At 46.8% G+C, this 16488-nt stretch overlaps 1 protein-coding gene across 3 annotated transcripts in view; it reads left to right on the plus strand.

Moving 5' to 3' along the window:
• The window catches only part of dpysl3 (dihydropyrimidinase like 3), a 50063-nt gene that overhangs the window by 1621 nt on the left and 31954 nt on the right, over positions 1 to 16488 (plus strand). Inside the window, exon 1 of one of the 3 annotated variants that reach the window (XM_031303567.2) lies at positions 9798 to 10054. The exons of the other annotated variants lie outside the window; for them this stretch is intronic. Coding sequence (XP_031159427.1) covers positions 10016 to 10054 — 39 coding nt within the window. The 5' untranslated portion in view covers positions 9798 to 10015. Of the gene's footprint in view, positions 1 to 9797; positions 10055 to 16488 lie in introns of those variants that run through there. 3 annotated transcript variants of the gene reach the window in all.

Genomic DNA, 16488 nt, shown 5'->3' on the forward strand with positions numbered 1-16488 from the left:
TGGAATCATTAAGTGTATTATTTACACCTGTGAGTTTACTGCTGTGACATGCCAAAATGTCTTCTTATAGAGGCAGGGTTTGAATTTTTCAGCACCATAGAGTGCAAGTCTATGTCTGTCTTTTGCATTATTCCTGCAGAAAACATATTTTTCAATCCATTCTTGATGACATCAAGAGTGCATTTGTTTTAAAAATGTTCAAGTTCAAAATGTTGTTTAAAGTACCACAAAACCATACCACATCACCTTTTCTCATCATGTCACCTGTTTTGAAGAATTATATTTGTATCTGACTACAAAAGTATGGGCAGAGTTTTTTTGGCAAAAAGGTGTATGGAAGAAAAAGAAGAATTGGCTGATAATATTTGCAAGTGCCATCAAGCAGGCACACACTAAAAAAATGATGATTCATGTCTCTCTCTTTCTCTCTGGCTCCGACACACACACACACACACACACACACACACACTTACAATTTTGGCTCAGAGAGAGAAGATGGCATTAGACAAAGTGAGGATGATTACTAGTTAGTCATTGCAGGGCTGGCCACATACACATCATATAACCCATGAATGGAGCAAATTGATTTTATAAGAAGCAGGAAAGAGTTAAATATTATGGAATGATCTGATGTAATACAATATGCCATGTATTACAGTCAAATAGAATCTATTAAATTTAATTGTCTGCTTAAATGCATAAAGGTTTCATCAGCCTGACGTCAACTCCGGTCTGAAATCATCAGCAGCAGCAGCAGCCGCAGCAGTGATTGTTTGATGTAATCATGTTTAGAATGCCACTACATGGTGTGTATTGCTTTAGAGCAGATATAGATACAGAGTTACACCAAATTATTGTTAATTTTTTTTAAAGTCTTTTCAAAAATGTAAAATGTCTTAACATGAATCCACCATATTATTAGCAAATATAAATCATCCTATTTGTGAAAAATGCCATCCACAGATAGAGTTAATCCTAAGGCATGAACGTGTCAGCTGCGTGGCGTGTCCATTTTTATTTCGGCTGCCATGTTAACAGGTTAGAGCTTGCACACTGCCTGCGTGACATGCACGTCTCAGGCGCGGCTCGAGCCGTGCCGAAAATGCATGCATGCTAGAAATAGGACTGACGCCTATTTTTCACGCGACCCGCAAGCTTGTTGGAAGCGTTTCAATTCAAAATAGAATAGGAAAAGATGTTTATATGTCATTTTGACACAAATACATTTCATAAATGACGATGTTGTTGATGTTTGAAAGTCTCTAGGTTCTATTTCGTATAGGCTTCGCCCTCTAAGAGCCGTCGCTATTGGGTTAATCCCTTCGCGCAGTCGTGAAGATTTCTTTCGCACCCCTGCACGGGCCTCTAATATGTCCGCAGTTACTGTATATCACAGTTGCGCGACCATAGAACTGCTCCCTATTTTTCTTCAGCGACAAGCAGTTTGAAGACTTCAAAGAACAGCGGTGTCCGCCGACCACGGACCGGCTATATCCTGCCGCCCTCCACAAAGCAAAGTGTCCCTCGACCCCGTTCCCCGGGCTAGCATCCCGCCTCTCACCAGCAGTTCTGCAGCCGCTTACCGCCGGAGGAACTGAAGCGGCAGACGATGGCAGCCGAGCAGACAGTCGGGTAAGGTAAGGATACCACCAGCCGGGGAGGGGATTTGGTGGGCACAAGTCCGCTGACTCAATCCCCCGAAGACAGTTCCCTTGCCGGCTCTCCCTCCTCCCCGTTGGAAGGACTGGAACTCATAACGGCGGAGGATTACGGAATCCCCGCCACGGCGACTGTCTCCATTCCAGGAGGGGAGCACCACACTGCGGCTTTCTCCTTTATTTCTCTTCCACAGCGGGTGGGCTCCCTGCCCACCGCTAGGTTTTTGTTCTTGACCTGTGTGAATGCCGAGTAGCATTCCCCTCTCCCGGGAGATGGATGGCGGTCCCGCCACGGCGGCAGAGCTTGGCTTCCATTCCGCTTCCGACAGCCCCTTTTTTCGGTTGACGAAAGCCTACACCGCCATCTCCCTGAAACCAGGTCCTCCGCGCGTACCCGTGTACCGCCTAGGTGGCCGCGGCGCTGAACAATACCGCTTTGCTAGCATACCGCTAGCTCTGCTGTCTCCGCCATGACCGCTAAGCTTTGGCTGTTCCCCGCTGAGGCTTGGGCAGCCACGAGTTGTAGGCAGTGGAGGGGATGCGATAACACACCCCCTAGAGAGCGGTGCTTCGGCCACAACGGTGGCTCCGTGATGTCGGCTCAAGGAGAACGCACCCCGCGGGCTGCAGTCTGCACCTCTCCAAGCCCCGGCTCCCGCTCCACCTACCGGCGGCGCGGCCATGAGACCCGGCAGGCAGCACCCACCTGGTCCAATCCACTCGCCGATCCGCAAACGGCGGCGGCAGTGACTGGTGTCGGGAACGTGTGTCTCACTCCAGCTAGAGTTGGAAACATAACGGTGCTTTGAAGGGCCACACAGTTCCCTTAAAAAGCAGTTTTTTTAACTGCCCATGTGCAGTACACGGTTGGAGCCAGCCACACTGTGTCAGAATTAACAGGCTCACACACCCACTCACAGTGTGTGTTTATAGCCCCCTCTGAGACGCTGTGATGTGTGTGGAGAAGCATACAAACGGCTATACGCTTCAATTCGCTAGCCCTCCCCCAGTTCTTACTGGCGTGGGAAGCTTGACACACATGGACCCATGGATGTGAAAGCTGATCACAAAGGGCTACACGCTCCAGTATGCCTCCCCCCCTACCTCGCTTCTTTTTAACTGTGTCATCTCAGGTGGAGATAGCTGCTCTGAGAGCTAAATAAACAGAGCTAGAGGAGCTGCTGGCAAAGGATGCCTTTTTACCATGTCCCTCCAAGGGAGGAGAATGGCGGCTTCTATTCCCGCTATTTCTCACACTGAAAAAGACGGGCAGAATGCGTCCCATTCTCGACCTGTCTCAATTCAACCAGCGGGTCATGGAGCACCCATTCCACATGCTGATGATCAGACACGTATTGGGATGTGTGCGCCACCACGAGTGGTTCACTTCCGTGGATCTGAGAGATGCATATTTTCACATCTCGGCTATCCCCAAACATAGGAAATTCCTGCGCTTCTCTTTTCAGGGGGCTCATTTCTAGTACAACCGGCTGCCATTCGCCGGCTCTTTAGTCGCCCCCTCACATTCTCCAAATGCATGGAGACGGCGCTTCGTTACGCAGGAAAGGCATCCTGGAGACGATCTGATCATTATGGCTCCCTCTCAGGAGAAGGCTGCGCTCCACACTATGGAAGTCGTGCAGCACCTACAGACACTGGGCTTCGCCATAAACTACGGTGCTGAAAGTGTTAAAGCACTTCGTCCAAGTGGTAGCAGGGAGACATGTCGTCGTGCGGACAGACAACATCACAGCAGCAGCTTACATAAACCGTCAGAGGGGCGTGCGCTCAGCTCGGCTGTTAGAGATAGCCAGGAGTGGGCCCACAGACACCTTTTGCCTCTCAGAGCGGTCTACATCCCCGGGGTTTTGAACCGGGCGGCAGACCTAATGTCGAGGGAGGGGGCTTCTCACAATGAATGGAAATTGAATCCCACTATCGTTCAGATGCTGTGGAGCAGGTTCAGGAGAGCGAAAGTGGATCTGTTCGCCTCACGCCTTTTCCCACCAACCATGGCCCAGAGCCCGCCTATACGCTTTCCCCCCGGTCCCTCTGATCCCTCGCCTCCTGGCTCGCATCCAGTCGGTCATTCTGGTGGCACCAGAGCGCACATGCGCATCCTGGTTCCCGACTCTAGTTCAACTACTTGCAGGGCCCCCTTGGCAACTGCCGTGGCACGCAACTGACACACAACAGAAACGCCATGCTCACGCCACGCATCCAGTATGTAGCCGGCGTAAGCGCCAACATCGCAACGTCCTGCGATGTGACTATCGCGCATGCGCACATGGCGATGTAGATAATGTAACAAAATATTGTGCAGCCCTAGTAATGAGTAACGATGCAGCACATAAAAAATGTATCGGAGTAAAAGTATTAAACTCATTGAAAATACAGTATGTACTGAAGTAAAAAGATTATACTCCAGTAGAGTACAGATACAGCCTTTTAGTACTTAAATACAGTAGTGAAGTAGTTATACTTCGTTATTATACATCTCTGGCAGTTACCAAATGTAAAGTTACTTTGTGAGTCGAAATAAGTGCGTTAGTGCAGCGGTCAACAGAAAGTGTGTGTTCCCAGGCTCACCCCCTCTCTGTCAAAGCCCAAAAAAACCCAGGTGAAGCAAACTAATATGCTATCACTTCTGCTCAAACTGCAATGAAAACGGCCACCACCTACAATATAAGTGCACAATATAATAATAATATATGAGACCATAAACAACATACAATATGTGGCTCCTACAGGGACTGATTGAAGACACCAATATTGATAAACTATTTTTATTTAGTTTGAAAGGTTTATTCTTATCAATAATACCTCAGTGATTCATGTGCTATGATTCACAGCCTTACAGCAGACAGTTTGGGACCTGGCCGGTGCACACACCCTTACTTATCTATTTGAATCCTCCCATTATCCCACTAATAAATAATAAAATTTACTTTCTCTCTCCTGAATTCTAAATGTAACTACACTTACTACCACAGTCCATCATGATGGATGACCATGATCAAATACAATTATCTTTTTTCCTTTAAGTGTTTATGTACAGTAGACATCCAACTCCCCCCCTCCTTGTGGCCTCATACTGAACTGCAGTATTGCACCTCCTGAGGGACAAGATGATTCAGCAGATTCAACAGACAGAGAGTAAGGCTGAGTGAAATGTTTTGCTTTGTTTGAAAACTGTTTGAGGACATCAGACTGACAACAGAGTCAGGCCATGCTTACTCCTCTGACATTCTCAAGTACTGTCTGGCCTAACATGAACCTTTTCATGCAAACTAATGACAAGCAGAAAAGCTGACTGATCATGAGGTCTGACATCTTTGTTCAAGTGCATCAGTTTCACGTTGAGTTATAGTCACATTATAGTCTGTTAATTGTTAGGGTTTGTGTGTGGTTATTTTTTTGGCTTTGGTGAAATATTTTTGATATTTAATAATCTTGTGTTGATGTTGTAGTAGTAAACAAAAATGATCATAACTAGAGATTTGATTGATTTTTCTCCTGTCTGGTGAGCTAATTAATGCAATCAGCTGCAGTAATGGAGTGAATAATGGGGAGTGGTTAGCCAGATGTCCCCCCCCCCCACTCCCCTCATTCTTATCCTGCAGGGTGGCAGTCAGACAGGAAGTACCTCTTTATACACACATTCACGCTGGCACACACACACACACACACACACACACACACACACACACACACACACACACACACACACACACAGTAAACATACAGGCCCACATACGCATTGACACATTTGAGCTTATCCATGCACATATAGTCATGTGAGCCACAAGTATAATTATTAAATTATGAAGATATCCTTCGGATTGAATCTGCAGTATGTTAAAGATTTTCTTATAATCCTGATTCAAAGAAAGTCTCAGCAAAGAGAGCATCAATGCCCAGTAGTTAAAGGGGTAATCCACCAATTTTACAATTAATGGTCATGGTCATGGGGAGTACTCAGCCTGTAAAACAGTTGTTATTATGTCTTCTGTAGTCTCGCTTTGTCCACACAGCATTCCGGGATTGGAGAAAAACGTGCTCTGGTTTATTGGCATTTCTTCAAACCAATCACAATTGTCTCGGGCGGCATTAAGCTCAGCACGGAGCTGTTTTGGTGGAACATGTACGTTCTAAAGTTGTTTTAGTTGTGTGAGAGAAAACTCAGATTGGACAGATAGTCTAGCTAGCTGTCTCAATTTACTTTGCAGAGATCTGCGGAGCAGTTAACCATAGTCCTCATAAATCTACCGGAGTTTTGAATTCCAACACAAAGAAAGCGAAAGGAAACGCATATTGGCGAAAAGACAATCATCCGGCGGAATTTCCTGCGGCACCGGAGCAATCCTGGAAGGGGAACGTTGTGGCTATAGACATTGTTACCCTTTTTTCTAGTTATCCGTAGCTGTTGGGCTCTGATATTTGTTTGTTTTTTGTTCGCAAAAACTACGAATAACAAAGTGATGGCATTACACTCGTGCCGTTTTTGCCAGGGGGTCATGGATACCCGCGATGGTCATCGTGAATGCCCCTCTTGTTTGGGTGTGGCACATTTATTGGAAGACATTGAGAACTGCGCTGGAGCTGCCTGCGGAGGAGCGCATCCTGAGAGCCAGATGTGCAGAGAAATCTCTTCGGGCTTCAGTAGTGCAGCCTTCATCGGATGACGTGGGACACGTTTCTAGGAAACGCTCCCGGAAGCACAGATGTGAGCACTCTCCTGACCATAGACAGGGTGCGGGGCTCGGGTACACAACATGTTCCCCAACCTTCTCATAGCCCGGTTCGGTCCACGAGGGTTCTGGGTGACCAGTGTCAACAACTGAACTCTCAGTCACGGATCCTGGCTGCCATACGTGGTTTGGCTGATAGGTTAGGTAATATTGAGCCTCAGCATTCTGTGGCGAGAACCGCATCGGAGCCGGGACCCACAGGGAATCCCCTGACGGGTTGCCTTCCTATCAGCGGGATGATGGTGATCACCCTGACGCCCTCTCCCTTTATGCCCTGGCCTCCCCTTTTGCGAGTGGTGGGCAGGCTGAGGATGCAGCTGAGTCTGATCAGTTTGACTCCTCATGGTTTGGTGGGCTGTCCACTTTGACCAACACGGGTGACGGTGAGCCCTCACCCATATTATCTCCAAGGTCATGAGTTCGGCAAAAATTGTGGGTCTTGATGTCCCGACTGTGCCCCCTGCTCTGGTGGATGGAGTGTGGGCAGGCATCTCCCAGTCTCAGCAATCGGTGTCGGTTCCTGTAGCTGGGGATTATTTGCAGATGCTCAGAAAGGCGTGGAGCACCCCTAGTGGGGCTTCTCAATTCAATGCAGACTGCCGGAGATTGGCTAAAGTACAATATGCTCCCGGCATTGGTATGGGGGATATGCCTCCCGTTAAATGGGAAATGGCAGCTTTGACGTCTCTGGGTCCGGAGCGTGTGATGGCTACTCCTTGCTGTCTGGTTAAAGGGATTGTTGGGATTGTGTCCAACGCACATTCGGCAGAGCTGCTGTTGCCAGATATAAGCTCAGGGGCTCCCAGCCTCCGCACCAACCTGCTTGGGGGTATGGCAGGCAGCAGAATGTGGCATTCTCGCCCCCTGGTGGTGGTAACAGACAGCCATCCCAACGCTGGCAAGGGTATTGGCCCCGCCCCCCGGCCAGAGGTGCGACTCAGAGAAAACGCCCCCCCAGAGGTTCAGGGCCTCATGGGGGTGACCCTTAGGGGTATGGGGAACTCATCCCCAGCTTTGCCTGGACAGCTGGGTGAGAAAAGTTTCAGACCCGTGGGTACTGGCTACGGTATCAAACGGGCACAGAATTCAGTTTCGGCGCCGTCCCCCTCCTTTCTCGCGGGTCAGCATGACCATCGTCAGAGACCCGGTCCAGGCTCGGTTTTTAACAGAGGAGATTTTGATCCTTCTGCAGAAGGATGCGATCATGAAAGTCGATCCCAACGAATAGCTCGCTGGCTTTTATTCAACGTATTTCCTATTTCCGAAGAACGATGGTGGGTTGCGCCCCATCTCGGACATAAGGCGGTTAAACGCCTTCATAAAGGTTCTGCCTTTCAAAATGCTGAACACAAATCAGGTCTTGGAATCCATAGAAAATGGAGAGTGGTTCACCTCCATAGATCTAAAAGATGCATACTTTCACGTGCCCATCTGCCCAGACCATGGGCCTTTCCTTCGGTTTGCCTTCCAGGGACAAGTGTACCAGTTCAAGGTCCTGCCATTTGGCCTGTCCCTCTCACCAAGGGTGTTTACCCAGGTGGTAGGGGCCACCTTGTCTTCTCTTCTACTGTCAGGGATGAAAGTCCTTCCTTATTTTGATGACTGGCTGATTTGTGCATGGATGCATGTATGGATCTATGAGACCGAACGATGACCGTCACCATCTCTTGTCGCTCAGAACGGGCTCCAGGCAAGAGGAAGAGGCGTGGCCACCTGGATGCTCTTATGGACAGCGGCCAAGCCTCCTAAGGTCAGTCACAGGTCTTTGTTGACATAATGTCTCGAGGATAGGTTAAAGGATTGCATCATTCAAGGTAAGACCGTGGTGATGGTCTTCGTTCGGTCTCATAGATCCATAGTTATAGTCATAACTTACGTTAATGTGGTCTGTAGAGGTAGCAGGCCTGCAAACTGGAAGTGTGTTGTTAATGCGTTCTCCAAGGCCTGGGAATGCTGAGGTAATGCCTTACTGCCTCACTGCCATGAAAGGACATGTCAGCATGTAGGCACTGCATCCTCTTGCAGCCAAAGGCAGGAAGAAAACAATCAGTGGCTATTGATTTACTTGAAAAATTATATAAAATTTCAAAGCACATCTCCTCTCAATATGTAAAATTTGTGATTGTCGATAATAGTTCAGGGTGAGAAGGTGTAGGAAACCCACACTTAAAGCATTGACACAAAAAGATATTTGATAATGAAACTTTTTTTGAAATTCTGCAGTATGCAAGTAACAGAGGAAATTACATGTAGTGTCTGACAAGTGTTTGTTGTGAGATAGTCAGCATATTACAGTATATTAATCACAGGGCTAATGCTTTTTTAATATAGCTCACACATAAAACAAAAGTAAATATTTATCTAAAACTGTATCTTTTATGTTGTAATAATCTATTTCTTAAAAACAAAGAAATGTCATTACAAAATGTGTATACACACATACACACACACACACACACACACACACACACACACACACACACACTCACACACACTCACACACACACACACACACACACACACACACACACACACACACACACACACACACACACACACAGGCACGCCCTCAGTCATGTGCATGTCCCAGAACCTCCTTATGGGTGCAGTTGTGCTGAGAATGGGAGTGGTGGAGAAAATGACCGGTGGAGTGAAGGGGGATCCACTTTAGGTTCAAACAATAGAGAGACACATGGCTGGGTGGGGGACGTGTGTGTGTGTGTGTGTGTGTGTGTGTGTGTGTGTGTGTGTGTGTGTGTGTGTGTGGTGGTGAGTAGACATGTGGGGTGTGTAATGTGGTGGGCAGGCTCTGTGACAGCTGCTACACCATGTTGCCCCTCCTTTGTGTTCAGAAAAACATAATCTGTAGGTAATTTTTGGTAAAGATTTACACTCTTAACCTACTTGAATCTTATATACTGTTTCTATTTAAACATGTGATCCTGAATTTATTTATTAAAATTCCCTTCAAAATTTTTTTCTATCAACAGCCCAATTAATTAATTAATTTGAATAGTCCATTCAGTGTATGTCTATGTCTATATGGTGAACAGTATTGCAAACGTGCAATAGGATTTTAAAGTAGCCACATCATTTTACTACCTAATGTTGATAGTGAGGATGACAAGTATGAGTATGATAGTAATTTATACCCTGCAGGGATTATGTCATGCTGTTGCTGCTTAACTATTATATAGTGCCACACATTCTCTTCTAATAAACCAACTAGTTCAGAACGATTTGCTGTTTTTGAGGCAAGAACCATCTCTCAATAATCCATAATGACTAATGTCACATATATGTGCTGTGCAAGAAAAATGTGCGACAGGCAGCCCAGTAATGCAGACAACTGGATGCAGGCTGTTTAGCAGCTGCTCCACTGCGCCCTCCGGTGGGAAGATTGTGTCACCGCTTCTTTCCAATTGAGCCGATTGAGGGAGGGGCCGGGTGACTGAACCACAGGCGCTCCGCGAAGCACTTTACATCGCGCTGACAGAGTGGCGACCATTCCCTGAAGCTCCCATCAAGGCGAGGGCCGCTGCAGCATCCGTAAAGAGGGAATACCGTTTTTCAAAGCTTGCTTCTAAAGGTGGAATTGAACGAAAAATGTCTTACCAAGGAAAAAAGAACATCCCAAAGATCACAGTAAGTAAAAGAGTTATTTATGCTTCATTGGCTGTGGTAACTTTGATGCCTGCTGTTGCAAATCACTGCGTTAGTGTGTGCCGTTTCACAGCGATGCATTATAAACATAAATGCGGCCACCAGCACGACTCGGGGCGTGTGAATGTTTCTTTTTATTGTCAGACTTAACCGCAGGAAGCCGCTGAAAAAAATACGAGCTATGAAATGGCATGACTGGCTGCCATAGTGACAGCCAGGCAGAGAGATGAGGCGTTTTCTTAAAGGTGTCCTGCATCTTCTTTGTTGAGGGGCTCCATGCGTGTGGCGAGCCGGCTCGCCCAATAAAACCACTGTCATGTTTCTGCAGGTATTTCTGCTGCTTGCAGTGCATAACTGTGAGTTTATGGTGACCCCGTCGTATTTAATGAACATTTTAAAATGTAGTTTAGTGGCATATACTATTATAAATATATACCGTATGGCATTAATGTGCTTTAGATGCTATCTATTCCCCCCTACACCCCGTTTACATTTAGCAAACAATGAATACATATTTTTTTTTTCCATGCACATGAAGCGATTAAAATCACATTTTAGCCATTTTGACAAGAATGTGTCCGGCCCTTTCTCTCTTAATGAGATTATTTTGGGTTTAATTGATTGTTTTCAATCAGTTTCTCTCACCATTTTGATACACAATGTTTGAAGTGACATAGGCCTCCTTCAAAGTATCCTGATACCATAGCCTACTTATATTGTCCTCCTGTGGTTATGTGGTTGGCAATCATTGAACAAAAGTGAGTAGTGTAAAATAATTTGCAATCCTTGTGCATCACCTCATTATTTCCACACAGGGTCTTTATTTATTTAAGCTAATAAGAATTAAATGTGTCCCTTGCAGACTGCAGACATGATCTAGTACTGTTCATGTTGCAGGCTGGTGCAGAGGAGAGTGAGAGGAGAAAAAAAGAGAGATGGGGGGAAATACACGCCCATTTCTGATGAGCTGTGATAAGCTGGCCTTGTAATGGGGCACTTGTATTCCTGCATCATGGGAAGGAGAAAGAATCAGACTCCAGTCAAAGCATTGAGTGGTGGAGGTTGAATTCAGGGCAGGCTGGTGTTACACAGCCAGCTGGGTGCTGGTGTTTGTTACAACTGCAGAGAAAGCTCACCCTCTCCCTCTCCTTCTGTGTCTGTGTGTGTGTGTGTGTGTGTGTGTGTGTGAGAGTCTGAAATGCCTGCCTTCCAGTTTTCATTGTTGCAGCTCAGGCTGCAGTCAGGGGTGTGTTGCTTGGCTGTGGGTGACAGCCTTTGTTTCGTCTCCTTAGCTGATATTACACCAAAGGGGGGGGGTTAGGAAGACTGGAGTAGCTTTGGCCTGTAGCCGTAGAGGTCTTGTATTCTGCATCTGAGCACAGTCTCTTGATGTCATTACTCTTAAAGTAGGGCATGTCTCTAATATGCTAAAGTGGGCTAGAATTTTCCACGGCATTATAGAGATGGAAATTTCAATGATACCAACCCCCCAAAGAGACATTGGGTGTGTTCCTTTCTTTAGCCTTTCTTTATGGTAACATTGTGGGGTGTTAAACCTGAAAAAGGTGTACTTTTTATGTCAAAACACACACATATCAAACCAGTAAGTGATGCTGCATCAAACAGTACTAGCTCACCAAGATAAGATCTGTCTCCTCTCTGCATAGTTTGGTACTGAGGCAAGAAATCACAGACTGGAAATAATCGTAACATGAGTGTGTTTTGTGCAGTTTGATGGCCTCAAGATACATGCTATCTGGGTACTAAAGTTAAAGTTTTCACTTGGGAGATTGTTGTTATCCTCAAAGACAAGCTCCATTCACTTGTAACCAACATGTTAACTAGACTGACATTCAGCTGTTCCAACACAGTACAAAGTATCTCATTGATGTCTTTGACCAAGAGCAGAGATAACGTAGTTTCACACCATTTCAGTTCACAGGGGACTTATTCATTGGCTTTCTACCATAATGTATTAAAGAAGCACCGTTTTCACACTGCTTTACTGCTTAAATTAGTATTTGCTCTTATGGTAGTCCAGTCTTTTTCCATCAGATTGAAGTAATTCTCCCGTTTCTGTTGATCTTGTTGATTTGGTGACACCTGTGGTAACTGGTGGTAATGGCAAGTGTGTTTTAATAATACGAGGAGCATCTCGCTGCAGTCTGCGGGAAGGCGGGGCTTGACATCAAGCCCCGCCCACATCCAAGTCAGTCATTTTTTTTTTTTTTTTTTTTTACCTACGTCGTCTCCCCATACGCTCGAACAGACCAAGACGGTAGCAAAGCTGATATCCTCTTGTTTCACATTAGATGACAGAAACTGATGTAAGCTAAACACAAATGACATTTCATGCAACAACAGTGAAAATTATAACAAATACAGGCTTGAAATATCTCGCTTTGCATGTAATAAGTCTATATAATTAGTTTTATCTTTTAAGTTGAATTACTGAAATAAATTAACTTTTGCACAATATTCTAATTTTTCGAGTTTCACCTGTATGCTTCTGGTTCACCTGTTAATTGTTAAAGCAAAATCGCCCCTTTGTACATTTGGTTGTGACTGAATTCTTGCTGTTAATATGAAAGTCCATAACGAAACAACACACCATTCTACTTTTGAGGGCTAAATTAAATGAAATATGGCTCGTTTTCCGTTTGAACACATTGTCATCAATATTAACAAGGTTTAAAATGACCCATTTTTCAAATTTGGATATCATTTCAAAATCAGAAATCAGTAGTAACTACATGAAAACTTCACTGTTGCATGAAATATCGTTTGTGTTTAGCCTAAATCATCAATTTCTATCTAATGTGAATCAAGAGGCTATATGAGCTTCTACCAGGCTGTCTTTTTTTTTTTGTCTTCAAAAACCTTTATTATTCAAGTACAGATCCATAAACGCTTCTCCGGGAACCATCACCTTATCGTGGTGGAGAGGTTTGTGTGTCCCTATGAACCTGAGGGCTGTGTTGTCTGGAGCTTTGTGCTCCTGGTAGGGTCTCCCAAGGCAAAGTGGTCTCAGGTGAGGGGCCAGACAAAGAATGGTTCAAAAACCCCATGAAAAAACGAGGTAGAGATGATGTGACCCTGCCCGGAAGAAGCCCGGGGCCCCCGTCTGGAGCCAGGCCCAGATGGAGGGCCCGTCAGCGAGCGCCTGGTGGCCGGGTTTGCCACGGAGCCCGGCCGGGCACAGCCCGAAAAAGCTACGTGGCACCTCTCTCTCCAACCCATGGGCCCACCACCTGTGGGAGGAACCGCTGGGGTCGGGTGCGCTGCCACATGGGTGGCAGTGAAGGTCAGGGGCCTCGACGGACCAGACCCGGGCAGCAGACGCTGGCTCTGGGGACGTGGAACGTCACCTCTCTGTGGGGGAAGGAACCGGAACTTGTGCGGGAGGTGGAGCGCTACCAGTTGGATCTGGTGGGGCTTACCTCTACGCACAGTCTCGGTTCTGGAACCATACTCCTGGATAGGGGTTGGACTCTTTTCTTCTCCGGAGTTGCCCAGGGTGTGAGGCGCCGGGCGGGTGTGGGGATACTCACAAGTCCCCGGCTGAGCGCCGCTACGTTGGAGTTTACCCCGGTGGACGAGAGGGTCGCCTCCCTACGCCTGCGGGTTGTGGGGGGGAAAACTCTGACTGTTGTTTGTGCGTATGCACCAAACAAGAGCTCGGAGTATTCGGCCTTCTTGGAGACCCTGAATGGAGTCCTGTATGGGGCTCCAGTAGGGGACTCCATAGTTCTGCTGGGGGACTTCAACGCGCACGTGGGCAATGATGGAGACACATGGAGAGGCGTGATTGGGAGGAACGGCCTCCCTGATCTAAACCAGAGTGGTTGGTCTTTACTCTCGCAAGGATCCTGGAGGGAGCCTGGGAGTATGCCCAACCGGTCTACATGTGCTTTGTGGATCTGGAGAAGGCGTATGACCGGGTCCCCCGGGAGACACTGTGGGAGGTGCTGCGGGAGTACGGGGTGAGGGGGTCCCTTCTCAGGGCCATCCAATCTCTGTACGACCAAAGCGAGAGCTGTGTCCGGGTTCTCGGCAGTAAGTCGGACTCGTTTCAGGTGAGAGTTGGCCTCCGCCAGGGCTGCGCTTTGTCACCAATCCTGTTTGTAGTATTTATGGACAGGATATCGAGGCGTAGTCGGGGTGGAGAGGGGTTGCAGTTTGGTGAGCTGGGGATCTCATCGCTGCTTTTTGCAGATGATGTGGTCCTGATGGCATCGTCGGCCTGTGACCTTCAGCACTCACTGGATCGGTTCGCAGCCGAGTGTGAAGCGGCTGGGATGAGGATCAGCACCTCTAAATCTGAGGCCATGGTTCTCAGCAGGAAACCGATGGAGTGCCTTCTCCAGGTAGGGAATGAGTCTTTACCCCAAGTGAAGGAGTTTAAGTACCTTGGAGTCTTGTTCGCGAGTGAGGGAACAATGGAGCGGGAGATTGGTCGGAGAATCGGCGCAGCGGGTGCGGTATTACACTCAATTTATCGCACCGTTGTGACGAAAAGAGAGCTGAGCCAGAAGGCAAAGCTCTCAATCTACCGGTCAGTTTTCGTTCCTACCCTCACCTATGGTCATGAAGGCTGGGTCATGACCGAAAGAACGAGATCCAGGGTACAAGCGGCCGAAATGGGTTTCCTCAGGAGGGTGGCTGGCGTCTCCCTTAGAGATAGGGTGAGAAGCTCAGTCATCCGTGAGGAGCTCGGAGTAGAGCCGCTGCTCCTTCGCGTCGAAAGGAGCCAGTTGAGGTGGTTCGGGCATCTGGTAAGGATGCCCCCTGGGCGCCTCCCTAGGGAGGTTTTCCAGGCACGTCCAGCTGGGAGGAGGCCTCGGGGAAGACCCAGGACTAGGTGGAGGGATTATATCTCCAACCTGACCTGGGAACGCCTCGGGATCCCCCAGTCGGAGCTGGTTAATGTGGCTCGGGAAAGGGAAGTTTGGGGTCCCCTGCTGGAGCTGCTACCCCCGCAACCCGTTACCGGATAAGCGGAAGAAGATGGATGGATGGATGGAGATCCATAAACACATTGAAAACATTAAATGCATACATACATACACGAAAAAGGGGCGCATTAAATTTACATTAAAGAGGTTGTAAGGCATTGTAAATGTTCAGAGTCTGGATGGCTTTCTTATTTGTCAGTCCTTTTTTAAAGTTTTAAAATATAATTTCATGTCATTTTTAAATTGGTGACTAGCCTATTCGGTTTTCTTTCAGATCATTTACATTTATAGATATAACATTTTCAAATAAAATTAAAAGATTCAAAATAAAAAACAATCCAAATAATTTTCTTCATAGTAAAAAAATTCTACCAGGCTGTCTTGGTCCGTTCGAGCGTATGGGGAATGACGTAAGCAAAAAAAAAATGGCTGACTTGGATTTGGGCGGGGCTTGATGTCAAGCCCCGCCTTCCCGCAGACTGCAGCGAGATATACTTGAATAATACAGGTCACAGTATTCAGTTCAAAATGATACCTATGTGAACCACAGGGGGCAGCAAACATGCTTTGAGTGTCTACCTGGCTACTCAGGAATACAACAGAACAATGCATATAATGCACATATTTGTTTAAACTGGCCCCCCAGGATAAACAACAGCATCAGTCTTTTCAGCAAATGTCTCTAAACGAAAACAAATGTTTACTAGTGTTCGACCAATATGGGTTTTTCAATGGCCAATGCTAATATTTAGACAGCAGGGCGGCTGATGGCCGATATATAATGCTGTATCATGTGTTTATTTTTGCATCCGACATGTTTATATCTGTCAGCAGCTCGGACAAACTGCTGTCCACGCTGACATACCGTCACCTGTTGGGACACAGATGTTGTCCGTACCGCCTCTGGTTCTGGCTCTGACCACGGGAACAGTGACGGGACAGCTCGCTTCAACGCAGCATAATAACTCCTGAATTATAAAATCATGCCAAAAATTATTATTTTGATAGCTTAGTATTCCATGCAAAAAAAGGTATGTACAAAGACCTTAGTCCGCCCTTTACATTATTGTAGGCTAGATGCAACATCATTTTATACCATATGTAGTAGGGGGTCCCTGCTCTCTTACTCTCAGTTAAAGCTTTAGTGCGTAACTTTTTGATATTAATAAACCTCTGTTACATTCAAGCCATTGCCAAATGAGTTGCTACAAAGCTAATTCAGACTATCAGCTCCACACAGCTCTCTCTGTATGTCTCAGTATGGCTATGTTGAGAAGATTGTGTCGTCTGGTGACTTTCTCGCGCAGAATCTCGAATGAAGATTCTGAAGCGTCCATGTTTTTTAATCCTCCGCGTCCTCCTTAGCTGCTAGCAACTGCATCGAGGAGGGGTGGGGGCGCATGCGCGATCACGTAAGGCTTGTATCATGTGGATGCGCCGACAGTATTATTGTCATTACTT

The sequence above is a fragment of the Sander lucioperca genome, chromosome 13, assembly GCF_008315115.2.
Source record: "Sander lucioperca isolate FBNREF2018 chromosome 13, SLUC_FBN_1.2, whole genome shotgun sequence".
NCBI lineage: Eukaryota > Metazoa > Chordata > Actinopteri > Perciformes > Percidae > Sander > Sander lucioperca.